We start from the raw sequence: 17,826 nt of genomic DNA, 5'->3' as shown, positions 1-17,826 counted from the left end.
TTCATTTTAAAGTTGCAAATTTTTTGGATTGTTTTCTAGAATTATGTTTATGGACAAAATCAATACATGAAAATCTCATTATTAGTTAGAAATTTCAAAACGAAATTGTGGGACAAATTCAATGATGAAAAATATGATTCCAAATATTTGGATGATTTTTTCAACAAAAACTCAAGATTATGCAAGTCTGTCGGTCCGGATGAAACTACTGCAAAGTTTATTCGAGCCAAATCGAATGCTAACGCGTTATTAGCTTAGGCCAAAACCAAAAGGAATACAAAAAGCTTATGATTGAGATGCTCAGCTCAATGTATTCCGACTCAAAAAATAAGAAATCCTCGACATTTTCAATAAAAAAGGTGGATCTTGTAGATGACACCACAACAATAACAATCACCAAAACCAAAAATAAATAAATAATTTTAAAAAGTCTGCAACCTTCAAAGATTCCTTAAAACAAAAAAGATAGAGATGAACATAAATGATTCCCTACAAAGAAAGACGGAGATGAACAAGAGTGATTCTTTGTAAAGAAAAGACAAAGATGAATAGTAAAGCTTCTCTGCAAAGAAAAAACAGAGATGAACCGTAATAATTCTCTAACAAAATTCTCTCGAAAAGAAAAAACAAAAATACACTAGAGATTCTCTACAAAAAATTTGTAATTCAGAGAATATACTCTAATAATAATCTGAAAATATTAATTGTGTGAGATGAAGAAAATGCTTTATAATGTAAGAGATCAAATTCCCTAAAAAAAGGCTTAGACAAATTCTCTATAAAAGGCTAGCATGATTCAATATACAACTCAAAAATTCTTTTAAGCAAAATTTCTCGAAAAAATTATTAACTTTCAAATTTTGAAGCTTTTTATTTCAAAAATTTAAATTTCAAAATTTTCCTTATTTCCATCCCTCCGACTAAAATATCGATTTATACGAACACCGGTACGTGCAAACTAATACCAACCCCAAACACATCGAAATTTTATCCGAAATAAAATAGACTCGGAGATTAATAGAAATATCTTTTGATTTTCTACTTTCTGCAGTCATGCACTTAACAATAACATTGGTGGGCACAAGAAATAAAAGGGCCTGTCAAGCAAAGCAGGGATCCAAATTCATATCAGTCAGCTTTTAAATACGACGAGATACAAGAACAAAACTTAATGCTTCTACTTCTACAATGGAATTTCAATATAGCTGAGCTAACTCTTAACTTGATCAGAACGAAGCCAAGACCTAAATGAGCTTCTTCAAGGGGTCCTCCTCCATAAAACCATCCATAATAATCGTCAAGCAGTCGTATCCCCACTGCTCATGAAAACATGACACCCAGTTTCTTTGCAAAGTCATCACCATCTTCCTCCTCTATGTATTCCTCTTCCGGGTCCACGTTTTCATCCTCCTCGTAGTTGTATTCCCCTTCGTCAACCTGCTCATAATAATACTCTCCATCCCTCTGGTCATCTGCCTCGACTTCGTGATCTTCTATTCTCTCATCTCCAATGATCCCATCCTCAGCATCTGCGTCAGCCTCGTGCTCGCTCATGTTGAGTGGTTGAGAAGATTCACCATGAGTGGCTTCCGTTATTCCGATATCTGTAGCCGCAACCTTCGATTCTTCATCTTTGTTCGCCTCTTTCACTGTCACCGATACTTCTTTGTTATTGGAGCCACTAATCAAGCTTCCCTTGCTTTGCTTCTGGTCAACATCTTCTTTATTTACAGATGCTACACCATCCCCAGAAGTGGCACCTTCAGATTGTCTCTTTCTCTTCAGAATCTCACTTAGAGGCATTGGCCCCTTGAATGAAAGATCACCTTCAATTTGTTGATGATCTCCAACACTCCTTCGCTTTCCAAGAGACTGATGCTGCTTATTATCACTGTTCTTCCCAACTTTCAGCTCTGCAAGACTTTTTGGACCTGCAAAATCAGCATTCCTCTCATCTGTTATTTCTCTTCTGATCCTCAGGCCACCAAAATTTCGACCTTCATTATTGTTGAAATCCCCTTCCACCTTTCCTTTTATTCTGTCACGGAGCCTCCCTTGGGAAGAGGTTTGAGGCTTTCCAGGTGAGTGTCGTCCCCAATTTCGCCCTCTTTCTATCTCCCTTTCAGAATGCAAATCAGATCCATTTACAGATCTCCCAGGAAGCTTTATTCTACCTTGAAGACGACTGCCAAGGGACCTCTCATTGGGAGGTAAACGGTGGGAATCCCTATGAGAACCAGCCCGGTAATTTCGTTCTCCTTCATAATTTTCTAGGGCATTATCATGACTGACAACAGACTTCAGGCCATTAACCCTTCTGCGCTTAGACAAACGATGTCGAAGATCGGATTCCTCAACATGATCAGAACTATCAACTCTTGAGTAACCCCTTCTCTCCAGAGTAGATGACCCTAATGGTATCCTCTCAGATGAAGCCCTCTGCTGGTCCCAATCATAATTCCCTTGCACATTGTCAAATGAATCATAGCCTCGAGCATCATGAAACATTTCTTGGTCAACATCAACCATGGCATCATAATTAGCAGGGCGACCAATGTCATATTCATTGACATTCCTTCCCTCATGTCCTCTTGTGCCTCCATATTGATCTTCACCATGGTAGAAATCAGAATCCCTGAGCTCATCATCCACAAGAACATCAAAACCAGGAGAAGACTCCCTCAAAAATTCTTCAGTGTCCTTACTGCCATGAAAAGTTTGTTCATCTGAAGCATGGGGCTGATGCAACCAACCAGAATGACCCATAGAGCCACCATTAACAATTGAAGTAGTTTTTGTTGCTTTGTGTCGAGGAAGTTCCTCATCCAAGCCTACTGGAGATGGCACACTTTTCTCAGTTCCAGTACCACTCCTAGTGAAAGCGGCTTTAACTTTTGCAGAAGGTTTACTTTCAGGAGCTAGTCCAACAGTATTGGAAACATTAGTTGGGGGAAACTTCTGTGACTGAGATGCTTCAACTGCACCAAAAGTCTTCTTCAATGAATGAGGCTCTCTAGCAGTGGTAGTTGCTGCTGGTTGTGTGGCTTTATTACTTGTAGTTGGACCATGCAAAAAAGCACATCTGTCACCTTTAATGCAAAGCCCTTTGAGGAAGAAAATACATGGAACTGCTTGTTTGCTGGAGCTGTAAGAAGCACCCTGGTTGTAAGGCATATGACTAGCAGGTGCTGTAGTTACTGCTGTGTGCGAAGAAGGCTTAGAAGAACCAGTCGGAGTTGTTGCTTGAGTTCCCAACAAACCATCAAGGGGCTGAAAAGACACCATCAGAATAACACAAAAATTATCATAACCAGTCCAAAGTACATCAAAATATGATTGAAATAGCTCAATATGTAACTTGAACATTTAAATAGATATTAAAGAAATTATAGTTATCTTATTGAAATAGCTCAATATGTAACTTGAACATTTAAATAGATATTAAAGAAATTATAGTTATCTTAAAATGTAAAAGACGTGTTGGAACAATTGTACATGAATGTTTTAGAAGAGAAAAGTAAGCATAGAGTAGATTCAAAAGTATGGAACACCAGCTTTTAATGAAAAGTAAATAACAAATACGATCTTCTTAGTACAATGTTTTTCATTTTATGGTTTTTCCTGTCAAATCAACAAGTGACTTGGTAAAAAATTCAATTTTGATTACCGGCAATTTTTCAAACTTCACTTCTGAAAATCATAAGTGCAACAAGACTCCCTACAAAAGCCAGTAAGACTAGCATGACACAAAGATTATACTACTGGTGCAAGAGAGGAGAAGAAACTTACAGGATGTCGAAATCCACATTTTGGGTTCAAGCAATTTCCATTCAACCAGAAATAACAATCCCTTGGGTTAACCCGGGCATATTCACTATGACGATACTCACATTCACTTCCCTATTGACATTGAGAAGGAAAATAAATATTAATTACAGAATCTAATGATTATCAATGTCAAAAAGTGAATAGCAGCACACTGAATATGCTCGCAGCATCTTACAATGTATCGTAATCATAAGACAACTTTATGCGATTTAAACAATCAGTTCTCATCTATAAACAACTAGATGGAGTTGATGAAGACATATTGTCAAAGGCAACTTCACAAATGGCAAAACATGCTTCTAGAAAAGAACTTCAAAACCAATGCAAACAGACAAAAATAATTCCAAAAGGCTAAAAGTGAAACCGCAGTTAGACGACAATCGAAACTGTTCCGGAATAACGGTATTAGAGATGATGCATCAAAACATTCCATCATAAATAACAACATAAGTGCATCACAATGGAAACAACAAATTCTAGAAATACTTTCTATTTTTGACAATTAGGAAGAGTTTTATAAGGAACATAAATGTTTCCATATCTTTTACACGAATAACTTGAAGTTGTAGCAGCGCCAGATCAAATACAAAATAGTACAAAACTAATGCACCAAAATTGACATAATTCATCAAATAAATACACATTTAACAGCCAACCCCAGGGGGAAAAGCCAATAATTTTCTTTAAGATGTATAAAAGAAACATCAAGGGAAATATGTCATACATTCCCAGATGTATTCACTAGGGCTTTACCACTAAGAACCTAATATAGATTAGCAAGATCTAACAAGTAAACAGCTCAAAAAAACAAACAAACAAATTTTCACATTTCCAATAAAATTTATTTACTTCCTATCATTTAAAGTTAAATAAATAACTAAACAAAGAGCCATTGAAAAAGGGAAAACGAAAAGTAAATCTGAAACCCTAATTGAAGTATCGAAGCAAGATCCAAGAAACAACAAGATCTTGTTCCAAACCCTAAGGGTAAAAAAAGGGGACAACCTTTTTGCAGGTTAAAGGGGAAGCAAGAAAGTAAACGCAATCTGTATTCCTCTTCAAAGCCTCTTCTTCAGCCGATGGTTTTGTAGCCCCGGCCACCGTCACCGTTGTCGTCGCCACCGCCGCCTGCTTCTGCTGTTGCTGTTGTTGTTGTGGCGTAGCCGCTACCATGGCGGATTTTTCAAAAAAAGTAACAAAAGAAAAAGATCTTTTCTCAATTAGATCGAAATATTCAAATAATGAAAAAGATAAGATGATGCGAGAAGAGAAAAGAGGGAGGAGGAGCCGCCAGGAAAGAGATTGGGGTATTGTGGGGATGAAGGAAATATATAAGAAAACTGAAAGGCTGGCTAAGCTAAAAAAGAAAGAGAATATAAAGGAAAAAGAGAAAAATATAATAAAGAAAAGGTTAGAGATGGGAAAGGGAAGGAAAGAGAGAGAAGTTGTAATAAGATGAGTGGTGATGTGTTCCTTATGTCACATACACAACCATAACTTTTAAGTGGACTTCATTCGTGTTGTTCTTGTTTTTCTTTTTCCTTTTTTCCCTTTTATTTGATATATATTATAGACTAATTTACATCTTTATTTTTTTTTATTGTCTACTCACTAAAATTTATAGCTCTAAAATTACCAGTGTTCAAGGTATATTCTACCTCTAAAATTAATATTATAAGGTTAGATAATTATGAATTTTTAAAAAATTAATTTTTATTAATCGTGGAAGTAAAACATATTTTCATCGTACTTAAAACAAAGGCTTAAGGGTGTAAAAAACCCTCAAACTTTTTTAAAAATAGCAATTAAGCCTTTCCTTTTTTTTACACTCAATTAAGCACTTGAACTTCTTCAAAAAAAAGCAATTCACTCAATTGGATACTTGAACTTTCAAAATGCATCAAAAGAGCCTCTAATTTTTAAAAAGTAATTAAGCCGCTACTTTTATTAAAAATTAGAAAAAATGATAAAATATAAAAATAAAAATTTTAGAAAAATATTAAATTTTAATAAGAATATAAAAATTAAAAATTTATTAAAAATTAAATTTTTTATAAAAATCGTAAAAATAAAAAATAGTAAAATTTTATAAAAATCATAAAAATTAATGACCCTAGTTTTTTTCAATTAAAGTTATCACGTATCGCAACATAACGTGACATGTGTATGAAAAATGATAAAAAATAAAATCAATAAAAGTTATAGAAAAATTATTAATGCTTCTTTTGGTATGATAATTTTATAAATTTTTTACTGAAATATATATTTCTTTACATTTTGTATAATTTTCTTACGACTTTATAAAATTTTATAATTTTTTATATTTCTATATTTTATAAATTTTACAATTTTTATATATATTTTACTATTTTAATAAATTTTAATATTTGAATTTTTATTAAAATTTAATAATAGTTATAGATTTTATTGATTTGAATTTTTATAATTTTTTCTAATTTTTAATAAAAGCAGGGCTTAATTGCTTTTTTTTAAAGTTTGAAGGTCTTTTGATGCATTTTGAAAGTTCAAGTACCCAATTGAGTATAAAAAAGTAGGTGCTTAATTGTTTTTTTTTAAGGTTTGAGGGCTTTTTGATACATTTTAAAAGCTCAAGTACCCAAATGAGTGCAAAAAAAGAACTTAATTAGTGTTTTTTTAAGTTTAAGAGTTTTTACACCCTTAAACCTAAAACAAATTATTATTAGATTTTTTATGTTTGAGTTTTTGTATTGTTTTATAACGTAAGCTTTTTGACCTAAATGTCACCAACATCTTAATTAAAATGATAAAATTGAGATCTAATAATCTAATATCTCAAATTCAAGTCTTGTCATCAATAAATACCTAAATACCATCAATTATTTTTTCATTGATTTATTCTAAATGAAATCACACTATGAGCCAATCACATGTTCTTTTTAATTTTATTATTAGTCTTTGTAAAAGTTATAGATTTAGTCATCATATTTTTATTTTATCAATTTTAGTCTATATACTTTTCAAACCGAGAACATAAAGTTCTTGTACTTTTTAAATTTTGAAATTTTAGCCATGACTCAAAAGGTAGAAATTAAATACATTTGGTTAAATTAAATTACTAGTAATGTATTATGTGTACAATTGTAGATTTAGTGTAACACTTATAACCCTTATTCGTTGTCGGAACAGGGTTTCGGAGCATTACCGGACTTTATAGATTAAATACGAACATTTCATAACATTTAATACACATATCAAAAATCAATCATAAAGCACTCATATTAACCCTTGTATGAGCCCTCAAGGCTCAAAATACGCTTTAAAAGTAAATCGGGACTAAACCGAAAACTCAGAGAATTTTTCCCAAATTTTCAAAATTTTCCTTAAGTGCAAGGGACACACGCCTGTGTGGCTCACACGGCCAAGAGACACGCCCATGTCTTAGGCCGTGTGGGCATTCAATGTGAGGCACACGGCCGTGTCCCAGCCCGTGTCCATACCCGTGTAACCTTCTGACTTAGGTCACACAGTCAAGCCACACGCCCATGTGCTAGGCCGTGTGATATGAAATTAAGGTGCAGGGGTCACACGGCCAAACCACACGCCCGTGTGCTAGGCCATGTGCAAAAACCTGGACATTCTGTTTCTCAATTTTAAAGATGTAGGGGACACATGGCCAGACCACACACCCGTGTATCCGACCATGTGGATGAAAATAGACCATTTTAAGGCCACATTTCTCACCTATTCTTGATTTCAACCTAAACACCTCAAATTTCATACCTATAGGCCATAACAATGCCTTCAAAACAACCAATCCCTAGCTCTAATATTGTCATATTTTCACATATATCCTAACATTCTAATTTACCATATTAATTAATTCACTTATATACCTATGAGTTATCCAATACCTAGCTATTCCAGACACATATCTCAAACATGATTAAACCATCTATACATAAGTTGATTGTGAGTATAAACAAAATGTAATCTTAACATTTACATAAACCAATTCAACCCTACACATGCCATATAAACAATAATATGCGTTTGCAAAAACTATCGGAACAAGTTGAATAGTGTGGCTTGATGTGTTGATCCGATCTCTCGACCTCACATTAATCTACAAGGACATTAAATAACACAAGTAAGCTTAATGAAGCTTAGTAAGTTCGATGGTTTTAAATATAAATGTTACCGAAGCTACTATAACACATCAATTTAAATAAATTCATTCAATGTACATTTCCTGTCAATCACAACTTCAATTGATGAATACACTTAGTTCATATCAACACTAATAATAACAATAAGTTTCCAATATTAATTTCATAATTTCACTTACCAATCCTTACCAAATCGGAGAACGACTTATGGATATGAGTACATTGTATCCAGAAGCTCGAAAGCTGCACAGAAGCACATAAGTGCTAAACAGAAACCCATAAGGGTTGAACGAAAGCTCATGGGAGCTAAACGGAAAGTAAACATGAAAGTTTGCAACAAATGTTGTACCTCAGTTTACTTGGGTAATTTGTCGTCAATTCTTCGTTTGCTATCTTTCACCACATTACGATCGTACTCAATCATGCGTTCCATTCATTTTGAACATTCAATTTAATTTCATAATTTTAAACAATAATTGTGTTTTCTACAATAGATATAAATAAATATCTAATACCATTCATCAATTTAATATATAAACATTAAAGTTTAACCATACGAACTTACAGGTTAAATTGTAAGATTTGTAGTAGTTTAAGGACTATTATGTTAATTTCCTTTTTCACGAGTATCTACGGCTCTTGATCTAAAATATAAAATTATCCCTTCATTATCATATATTTCAGTCTCAAATCACTGTACAATTAATACCCTTAATCTTTGAAATTACACAATTACCCCAACTTTTACAATTTTGTAATTTAATCCCTTATTAATTAGTCTATCAAATGAACTATTTTTTCTCAATTGACAATTTATCTACATATTCTAGGCTATCATACAGCCTTTGATAAACAAAAATTTGATACCAAACCCTAATATTTAGCCTTTTCACAATTCGGTCTTAAAATCAATATCTATTAAAATCACTTTATAAAATCATCATATAACAAAATTAAAGCTCTAAAACCATGTTATTTTATCAAAAACATTTAGTATTCATCAATGGTAACTTTCAAAATTACCAATAAAATCAAAAACCAATGAAATAGTTAGTTGGACCTAATTGTAAAAGTCTCAAAAACATAAAAATTTCAAGAAAAGGGCAAGAATTGGACTTACTTGAAGTAAAAATATGAAAAACCAACTTCAAGGTCCTCCTATGGCATTTTTTGGACTAAAAATTGATGAAGAATTGTCTAGAATTCAATTTGGTCATTTGTTTTATTTTTAATTTCAACTAAATTACCATTTTGCCCTTCGTTCACACTAATTTTGTTATTTTTTCTACCCTTATGCCGCCTCAGCCAAATCACTTAGGCTAAATTACTCCTTAAGCCCTCCCTATTTACCATTTAAGCCATTTAGTCACTATTCCTTTAATTAGCAAGTTTTATACCTTTTTCAATTTAATTTTTTTTAATTAATTAACTATCAAAACGTTAAAATTTTTTAACAAAACTTTAATACTACCTTAGTGACACTCCGTAAATATTTATAAAAATGTTTACGGCTCGGTTTATAATATCAAGATCTCGATACCTCGTTTTCTAAACCACTTAACCTAATAAATCCTTATTAAACACAAATTACCAATTCAAATTTTTTTCTAAATTCACATTTAACTTGTAAATACTAATTAATAAAATTTACGAGGTTACTCATCAGATTTGGTGGTCTCGAATCACTATTTCTGACACCATTGAAAATCGGGCTGTTACATTTAGAGCCCCTTTGGATGGGCTCACCTGCAGTTAGTGTAAAAACAGTGGTGGCGATGAGATTAGATATTGTAGCGATATTATAGCGTAAAACAAAAAGAAAGCTAAACGCACCGCACTGGAGGTAAACGTCCATCCAAATGGGCCCTTAGTCTATATTCTCCAATTGGATCATTCTAAGACTCTATATTTTTCGAATTTTGAAATTTCAATATTGATGAAAATGACAAGCATTACTTCATTAACTAGATTTTTAGTGAGTGATATATGAAAATAACAAGCTGACATGACATTACACATATGATAATATGATTATCGCATCAAATTTTGAAAATATTATAACTTAATGAATTTAACAGTTACCGTTTGGTAAGGACTGAAATTTTAAATTTTGAAAAGTTTAAGGACTGAAATTGACCAAATTAAACTGCCTGGACTAAATTCAAAACTTTTGCAAATTATAGGGACTAATAATAGAATTAACCTTTTTAACCAATCACTTTATCTATACTTACTATTACTAGTTTCTAATGTTACATACGTTGCACATAAAGTTATTAAAAAAAGTAAAACAATATGTAGCAATTATAATAATAGTTCATGATAAAAAGAAAGATATTTAAACTAAATTTTACTTTCTTTTCAAAACAAATATACAAAATATTTTTCATCTGCACTAAACAAATTACAAATAAATAAAAAAAATGTTTTAAGTGTGCTTGCTCTACATGGTATAAAATTTTAGAAAAATTTGAAAAATAATATCATAATGTGGGGTGTGCCTCGTATTTCTGGAGAAACAAATAGCGACACCAAGACGACGCGACGTCACGACAAGGCAAAAATGACATCACGACGTGTTTTCCTATTTGGCAGCCGCGTTTTAGACTTCAAGCAAGACTTCTTCTCCCAATTAGACTCTGTTATTCAGGGATATTTTAGTATGATTAGAACTCTAATCTTAGCCTATTTAAAGGGTCATTGTATCCCTGTTTTGATATGCCAATCAGTAAGGGCTTTTTCTTGAGGGTGACAAGATGTAGTCGCATATGAGTTTTGGTGAGAGTTTCGTGGTAATTATGGAGAGTATTTTATACCCCTTTTATGAGTGTCTTATGAGATTTAGGGTTTTGCTTATCAGTTTGCTCTTTAAAATTTTGAGCTTTATTTTCGAGGTTTTAGGTTATTGTACATTTAGTACATTTAGGTTTATTTCCTCCATATTGTACTCCAGTTTGTTTACTCATTTAGTGAAAAGTCGATACCTCTTCTGCCCTTGATTTTTCTTTTTTTGAGGGTTTTCCACGTAAAATATTTGTCTTCGTCCTTCTCTACTTTTAATACTTCATTGCATATACGGGTCGATCCTGAAGCCATGCTATTATATCACCTCATTATTAATCAAAACAATCTTCGATCACTCTTCGATTCCATTATTGTTCGAATATGATATGAGATTACCTCTTCGAATTGATTTAATTTTCTTTTTTTTTTATAATTCAAACTTATTAATGCTAAAATCTCCAATTTTTTATTACTTGATTGAATATACCTAATTATTGACTTTTATTTATAAATCTAAACTTAAACTTTAATTGGTATAAAATTCTAATATTAATTAAATGTTAATTAAGATTATTAGAGTTGCATTCAAATAATAACTCTGTTTTACATCAATATATTTAGCGCAATTTTATAAAAAAAAACTAAAACTACAATTATAATTATCACAATCTATATATTATACATTTTCAACTCCTTTTAGAGTTATTGGAGTTAATAAGGATACTCTTAATATCTCAAAACATATTAATGATATTTTTATATTCCAAATATATTAATTAAATTATGAAAATTATTATATTTGTAATTATTATTTAATTGTATTATATATTTTAATTAATATTATTTTATTATTAAGTAAATGAATTTTTTATATCAAATTAACTGTTTTTAATTCTAGAGTTATTTTTTATTGTTAAGTAAATGATTTTCATTTATATCAATCTAATTGTTTTTAATTTTGATAATTACATTTTAGTTTTTTATTTCTTTTAAGTTTGCAATCTCTTTATTTGGGTATATATAAATATCGAAAGGACTTGCTTATGCTTTTGCAAGAAAAATTATGAATTTTTGTAATTTCTTTGAATATTGGTGTATATATATAGTTTTTATTTGTCATGTCAAGATGAACAAGATTTTGTTGATAAATCAATATGTTTCAACTGTAATTGAGCTTTAATTATTTCTTATTAGGGTAAACTACTAAAATAGTCACTTTTGTTTGTCTTATGTTATATTTTAGTCATTTATATTTGAAATGTTACGTTGTAACACCTTAAAATTTAGAGGGTTAGATGGAGTGAATCATTAAGAAATGAGTTTTAGTTTAGGTGATAGAGAACTTAGTAAACTCCTTAAAGAGCCAAAGATCAAGCCCTACTCTTTCTATTTTTTTTCAACAACTAAGGAACAAAAACCAAACTAGCAAATATAATAAATGTTTTAAAAAATAACTAAGAATGGGTAGTAGCCTAAGTGATAAGACTTTTTATTTCTTCCTTATCCCAAGGTTCAAGTCATGTTACTCTCTTTTATTTTCCCCATTTTCGGCAATATGGGTATTTTACAATTTAGCCCGTTAAATTTTTGAAATCCTAACTATTTAATTCATTTTCCTAATTACATGTGGATTTCTACTTCTTTTTCAACCCTAATTAGAATTTCTCTTCTCTCTTCTTTAAATACATCTTTTTCATTTATTCCATCTTTTCCTTTAAATAAAAATATTCATATTCTTTTCCTAGAAATTTTATTTTGATCTCGAGATTGAAACTGAGCCCACTTAATTAGTTTTCTAATCGAATTAGTGTAATAAATTAGTTTCTAACGTATCAATATCAGTAAGCATTCTTGTCTTAATTTTGTAAAACCCTAGAATTCTTGAATAACATCATTCTTGACAATCTTTCGAATCGATTTCGAATCTTCTACGATTTTTCCCCAAAAATCTTGATAATTTTAATAAATCTTGAAAGTCGATATTAATTCTTGCGTATTTGTTAATCGAAAGACCTGTTGTAGGTATCCCAAACCAGAATTGGATGTGAGGATCATTGTGTGAAACCCCTATAAGTTAGGTGTGTGTTATTTTACGAGAAAATTGAGGTAAAACCAAACCTAGCCCAGATCACACGACCTACCACATAAGCATGTGGGCCACCCATGTGGTTACACTATCCCATACACAACCATGCCACCACTAAAACTCTAGGATTACACTTTCTACACGACCTAGGACCCCTCATGCGACCTCCTACATGGTCATGTCTTCCTTGTAGGTTAAATTTTCAAATTACCACATGACCATAGTCTCTCACACAACCTATCCACACGATCGCGTACCCTATCCACATGGTCTAGGGCTTCTGACACGGTCTAGTCACACGGTTGTGTGTCCCCTGTAACTTAGAAACTATAGTTTTGACCCAAAATTTTATGTTTTGATCAGATTAGTCCCTAAATAGGTTCTGAGCTAATTTTAGTAAATTAAATTATGCAAATAGGTCTTGAAGATATGGGATATGCTAGAATCCATGATTGATCGATTTTATGTGGTATTTATTTATATTTATAAATATTTGCATGAACTATGAATAGCATATGTTACATTTGAATTTATATACTTGTGACCGGACGAATGACATGCCCTATATTTTATCAATACTGAATACATGAAAAGCTTGAATTGCTACTGGTTGGCCATGTGTTATGTAACGCCCAAAAAATGTGAATGTCTGACTATTAAATTTCATCATAATAAAGTTTCTGTATTTGTGGCTAAGTGCTCTATTTGTGTGATTGAGGTCAGGGGTTTGAGTCGCATCTTTGGAAAATTTTGCTATTTTATTATAAGTTAACCTCTATCCTTGAACCATCAAAATAAGTTTAATTCTGTGTGAATCGGTGTTAAGAATGAGCTTGTTGGTTCACTGGTTAATCATCTGTATACCTGTTAGTTTGAGTTGCTGTGTATCCATTAAAGGAACATTTTTATGTAACTGGAGAAAGTGTTAGTTTTCGGTTTAATTTTAAAACCTTTGTATGTTCTTCTTTTTCTTTCTTCTTTCCATACAGTTTTTTTTCTTTTTTACTCTTTTTTCTTTTTCCTTTTTGCTTGCCTCGTAAATTGTTATTCAGTTGAATTGGAAGTTCTACTTTATCATTGCATCGTCTGGAAAGTAAATTTGTAAGTTCTGTTCTTGAATTTTGTTAACATTTGCTATTTTTTGTCCCTGTCGAAAGTGTGGGTTATCTGATTATCTCGCTTGAATTCTTTGTTTGTGTACGATTGGCGTTCTCTAGGAGAAGGCCTCGAGGATGACGATTCGCCAACTGTCTTAGGTCCGTAAATTTTTTAGTCGTGCGCAGGTAATCGCCATTTTAAGTTTGGAGAGTTTTGGTGTTGAAGTTGTCGACTTAATTCGGTCTCTAAGAGATTATTCTAGCATTACGCAAGGGAATGTTTGTTTAGTTGGTCTCTGGTTTACTGTTTTAGGCTCTGGAATAATTCTTGTTGCTTTTACATTGAATCCGTACCAAGTGCGTATCGAATACCTATGTTTTTACGAAATTCGAACGTCAAAAAATATGGCTGTCGATTCCACATGGCCGTCTGTCAGGCCGTGTGGTAGGTCATGTAACTCACTGTCTACCAAGTAAGAGCCACATGGGCAAGGGACACGGACATGTGTCTATACCGTGTGTGGCCATGTTAGTGCTACATTCACATGGGCCAAGGACACGGGCGTGTGTCCAGGCTGTGTAACTCATTGATTATAGGAGAAGGATCACACGAGCCAAGGACACAGGTGTGTGTCTAGGCTGTGTAATCCACTGATTAGAAAATAAAGATCGCACAGGCGGAGGACATTGTCGTTTGTTATGCTGTGTAAGACACACGGGAAAGCACACGAGAGTGTGCCAACCCTTGTGGGGCTACACAGGCTAGCTACCCAGGCCGTGTGAGACCACACGGGCGTATAGGCCAGTTTATGAAATTTTGCCATATACCGAGCATCGCTCGAACTAAATACAAGCCTTCTGTGAGACCGTTTGAACTAAATTTGACTGCATAAACTGATATTTAGTGATCTGGAATTGGAATACTGGTTATCAATGTGCGTATTATGTTTGACTAAAATTACTATAATTGATTTACTATATACGAGTATAAGTTATATTTGAATATCCGCATAGAACTCTGTATTAAATATTATGTGATGAGAATTGAATCAAGAGGAAGTATTCTATTTTAAACCAGTGGTTAAATCCTTGGCATCCGTATGCTAATTTGGCAGCTAGTCTATAATCTTTGAAACGTGTCAGACCGACACTGAGTGGTGTGTAGGGTTGGATGGGTAATGAATACCCTTTTTGGTGTGTTGGGTTGGTCAGATATGGTGTAACAGCCCAAAATAGGGCCTAGTCAGAACAGTGGTTTCGAGACCATAAACTCGAAGTAGAAATATTTAATTTATGATTGTTTTAGAGTCTATGGTATGTTTGAGTGATGGTGTGCAAATTTTGTTAAGTAATTTTTATCGATAAAGTGCCCAATTTTATTATTGGGATTAAATTGTATTAATTGCAAAATATGAGTTCTAGAACATAAGTACTTATTTTAAATGGGGGTTTAAATTAGAGGTCTTTAAATGACAAATAAACCACCATATTTTGTTACGGACAAAACTAGTCATGGAAGGGTAAAAATTGAAGGTTTGGTAAAAAGGGCATTTTTGTCATTTGGGTGTTTTAAGGCATAAAAGACAACATTGAAACCCAAAAATCTACTCATTCCCTTCTCCATGCTGCCGAAATTTTCAAAAAGCCATGGCTAGGGTTTCAAGATTTTTCAAAGTTCAATTGTAAGTGCATTTGAGTACCGTTTTTAATGTTCTTCGTATTTTTGAGATCCTAGAAGCTTAACCTTTCTATTTTTACCATTTATTTGCATGAAAAATGAAGTTTAAAAATTGACCCATGCTAGATATTTGTGCATTTTGATGTTTAATGGTAGAATAAGAGTGCACGAGGTTAGGAGAACGATTTTTGCTAAGTGATTTTCGTTGAAAATGGTTAAAACAAGTTAATTAGTAAAAGTTGTAAATACTCCTTAAAGTGTGAAATAATAAGAATTTGAGGTTGCTTTAGAAGATAAAAAGGTTCTGCTGACCTTGAATGTTATGAAATTTGAATAAAAATCATATTACGAGCCTAGGGACAAAATTGTAATTATGAGAAAGTTTAAGGGCAAAATTGTAAATTTTCCGTAGTATGATTTTTGTATTAAAATGAGTAATGTGAGTGATAATGAAGTGAAATGTGACATTTTTTTTATCAAAGAATTGAGATTTGGACCAAGTACGGGGAAATGTCAATCAAAATGATCGATTCGCGTTGAGGTAAGTTCATATGGTTAGTCTATAGTGATAGATTATTAAATTTGAATTGAGATGATGTATTATTTTATATATATGTTATCTAATCATGACTTTATGCAAGTACGAGATTAGATTGAAGGATCAATCGTGAGAAATGCAGGGTCAAGTACATTCGTACTACAACTCGTGATGAATTGACAAAAAAGACCATGGTTGGACCATGGCAATGAGTGTGCCAGTGTAAGACCATGTCTGGGACATGGCATCGGCACAGACCGATGAGTGCTAGTGTAAGACCATGTCTGGGACATGGCATCGGCACGGACAGAGGAGAGTCAGTGTAAGACCATGTTTGGGACATGGCATCGGCTCGAGATGAGTGCCAGTGTAAGACCATGTCTGGGACATGGCATCGGCACAGACCGAGGAGTGCTAGTGTAAGACCATGTCTGGGACATGGCATCGACATGGACAGAGGAGAGTCAGTGTAAGACCATGTTTGGGACATGGCATCGGCTCGAGATGAGTGCCATTGTAAGACCATGTCTGGGACATGACATCGGCACAGACCGAGGAGTGCTAGTGTAAGACCATGTCTGGGACATGGCATTGGCACAGACAGAGGAAAGTCAGTGTAAAACCATGTCTGGGACATGGCATCTGTAACACCCCTTACCCGTATCCAACACCGGAATAGAGTACAAGGCATTACTAAAACACATACACTTGTAAACGTATTTAACCGAGTTATAAAATTTCATCTAAATTAAAACTTTCAAAATAATTAACATGCTTCTATAACTTTTCACAATATATCCTCAAAATATTATAATCATAATAATTAGGGCCTACGAGACCCAATACATACTCATGCAATTCAATGCTTCATTTCCATTCCATTCAATTTGCAATTTCTCATGCTCACAATTTAAATCATATCACTAGCAATTTCCATTTAATTCACGTACAACTCAATGACATTAAGTTCAACACTAATACATACTTACCATTTAACTCAACGTTTATCGATTATACCATTCAATAACACATTTATGAAATTCTCAATTTTGCAATGAAAATTTCACTTTAAAATAACAACATCATCCTTGTATAAATACACTACCACTTAACCATTTACTTTAATTCTTTTGGGCACATTTGTCACTTACCATCCTTAATCAAATTAGGGAACGGTTACGAAAAATTGAGTACTTCACTTCCACTTTGCCATAGTATAACTATGGTCTTACGTATGATCACTTATCACTTGTCCCTGATCAGATAAGTGTAGCTAGGCTACCACTTATCACTTTGTCACTTGATCAGATAAGTGTAGCTAAAGCTACCACTTATCACTTTGTCACTTGATCAGATAAGTGTAGCTAAAGCTATCACTTATCACTTTGTCACTTGATCAGATAAGTGTAGCTAAAGCTATCACTTATCACTTTGTCACTTGATCAGATAAGTGTAGCTAAAGCTCCACTTATCACTTTGTCTCTTGGTCAGATAAGTGTAGCTAAAGCTACCACTTATCACTTTGTCACTGATCAGAAGTACTCAAATCCGGCGTTCCACTCAATTTGATCATTTATTCAATTTTCGCATTTTTATTTTATTCTCATTTCAACAATAAATATATCTCATCATACATTATATAATTCATGAAATTAACATTTAATCAT

The 17,826-nt window shown here is 32.9% G+C and overlaps 1 protein-coding gene across 1 annotated transcript; it reads right to left on the bottom strand.

Annotated features, from left to right (window-relative positions):
• Nucleotides 1–1,014: 1,014 nt before the first annotated feature.
• On the bottom strand, nt 1,015–5,260 carry LOC105785584 (zinc finger CCCH domain-containing protein 17). Its single transcript, XM_012611694.2, has 3 exons — nt 4,834–5,260; nt 3,790–3,900; nt 1,015–3,270 (listed from the first exon to the last, which is right to left on the bottom strand). Exons 1-3 carry the CDS (start codon nt 4,999–5,001, stop codon nt 1,321–1,323), a joined length of 2,229 nt encoding a protein of 742 aa, XP_012467148.1. The 5' UTR covers nt 5,002–5,260; the 3' UTR covers nt 1,015–1,320.
• Nucleotides 5,261–17,826: the final 12,566 nt, after the last annotated feature.

This window comes from Gossypium raimondii, chromosome 1 (assembly GCF_025698545.1).
Source record: "Gossypium raimondii isolate GPD5lz chromosome 1, ASM2569854v1, whole genome shotgun sequence".
Classification (NCBI taxonomy): domain Eukaryota; kingdom Viridiplantae; phylum Streptophyta; class Magnoliopsida; order Malvales; family Malvaceae; genus Gossypium; species Gossypium raimondii.
This window is presented reverse-complemented; position numbering and strand designations above follow the sequence as displayed.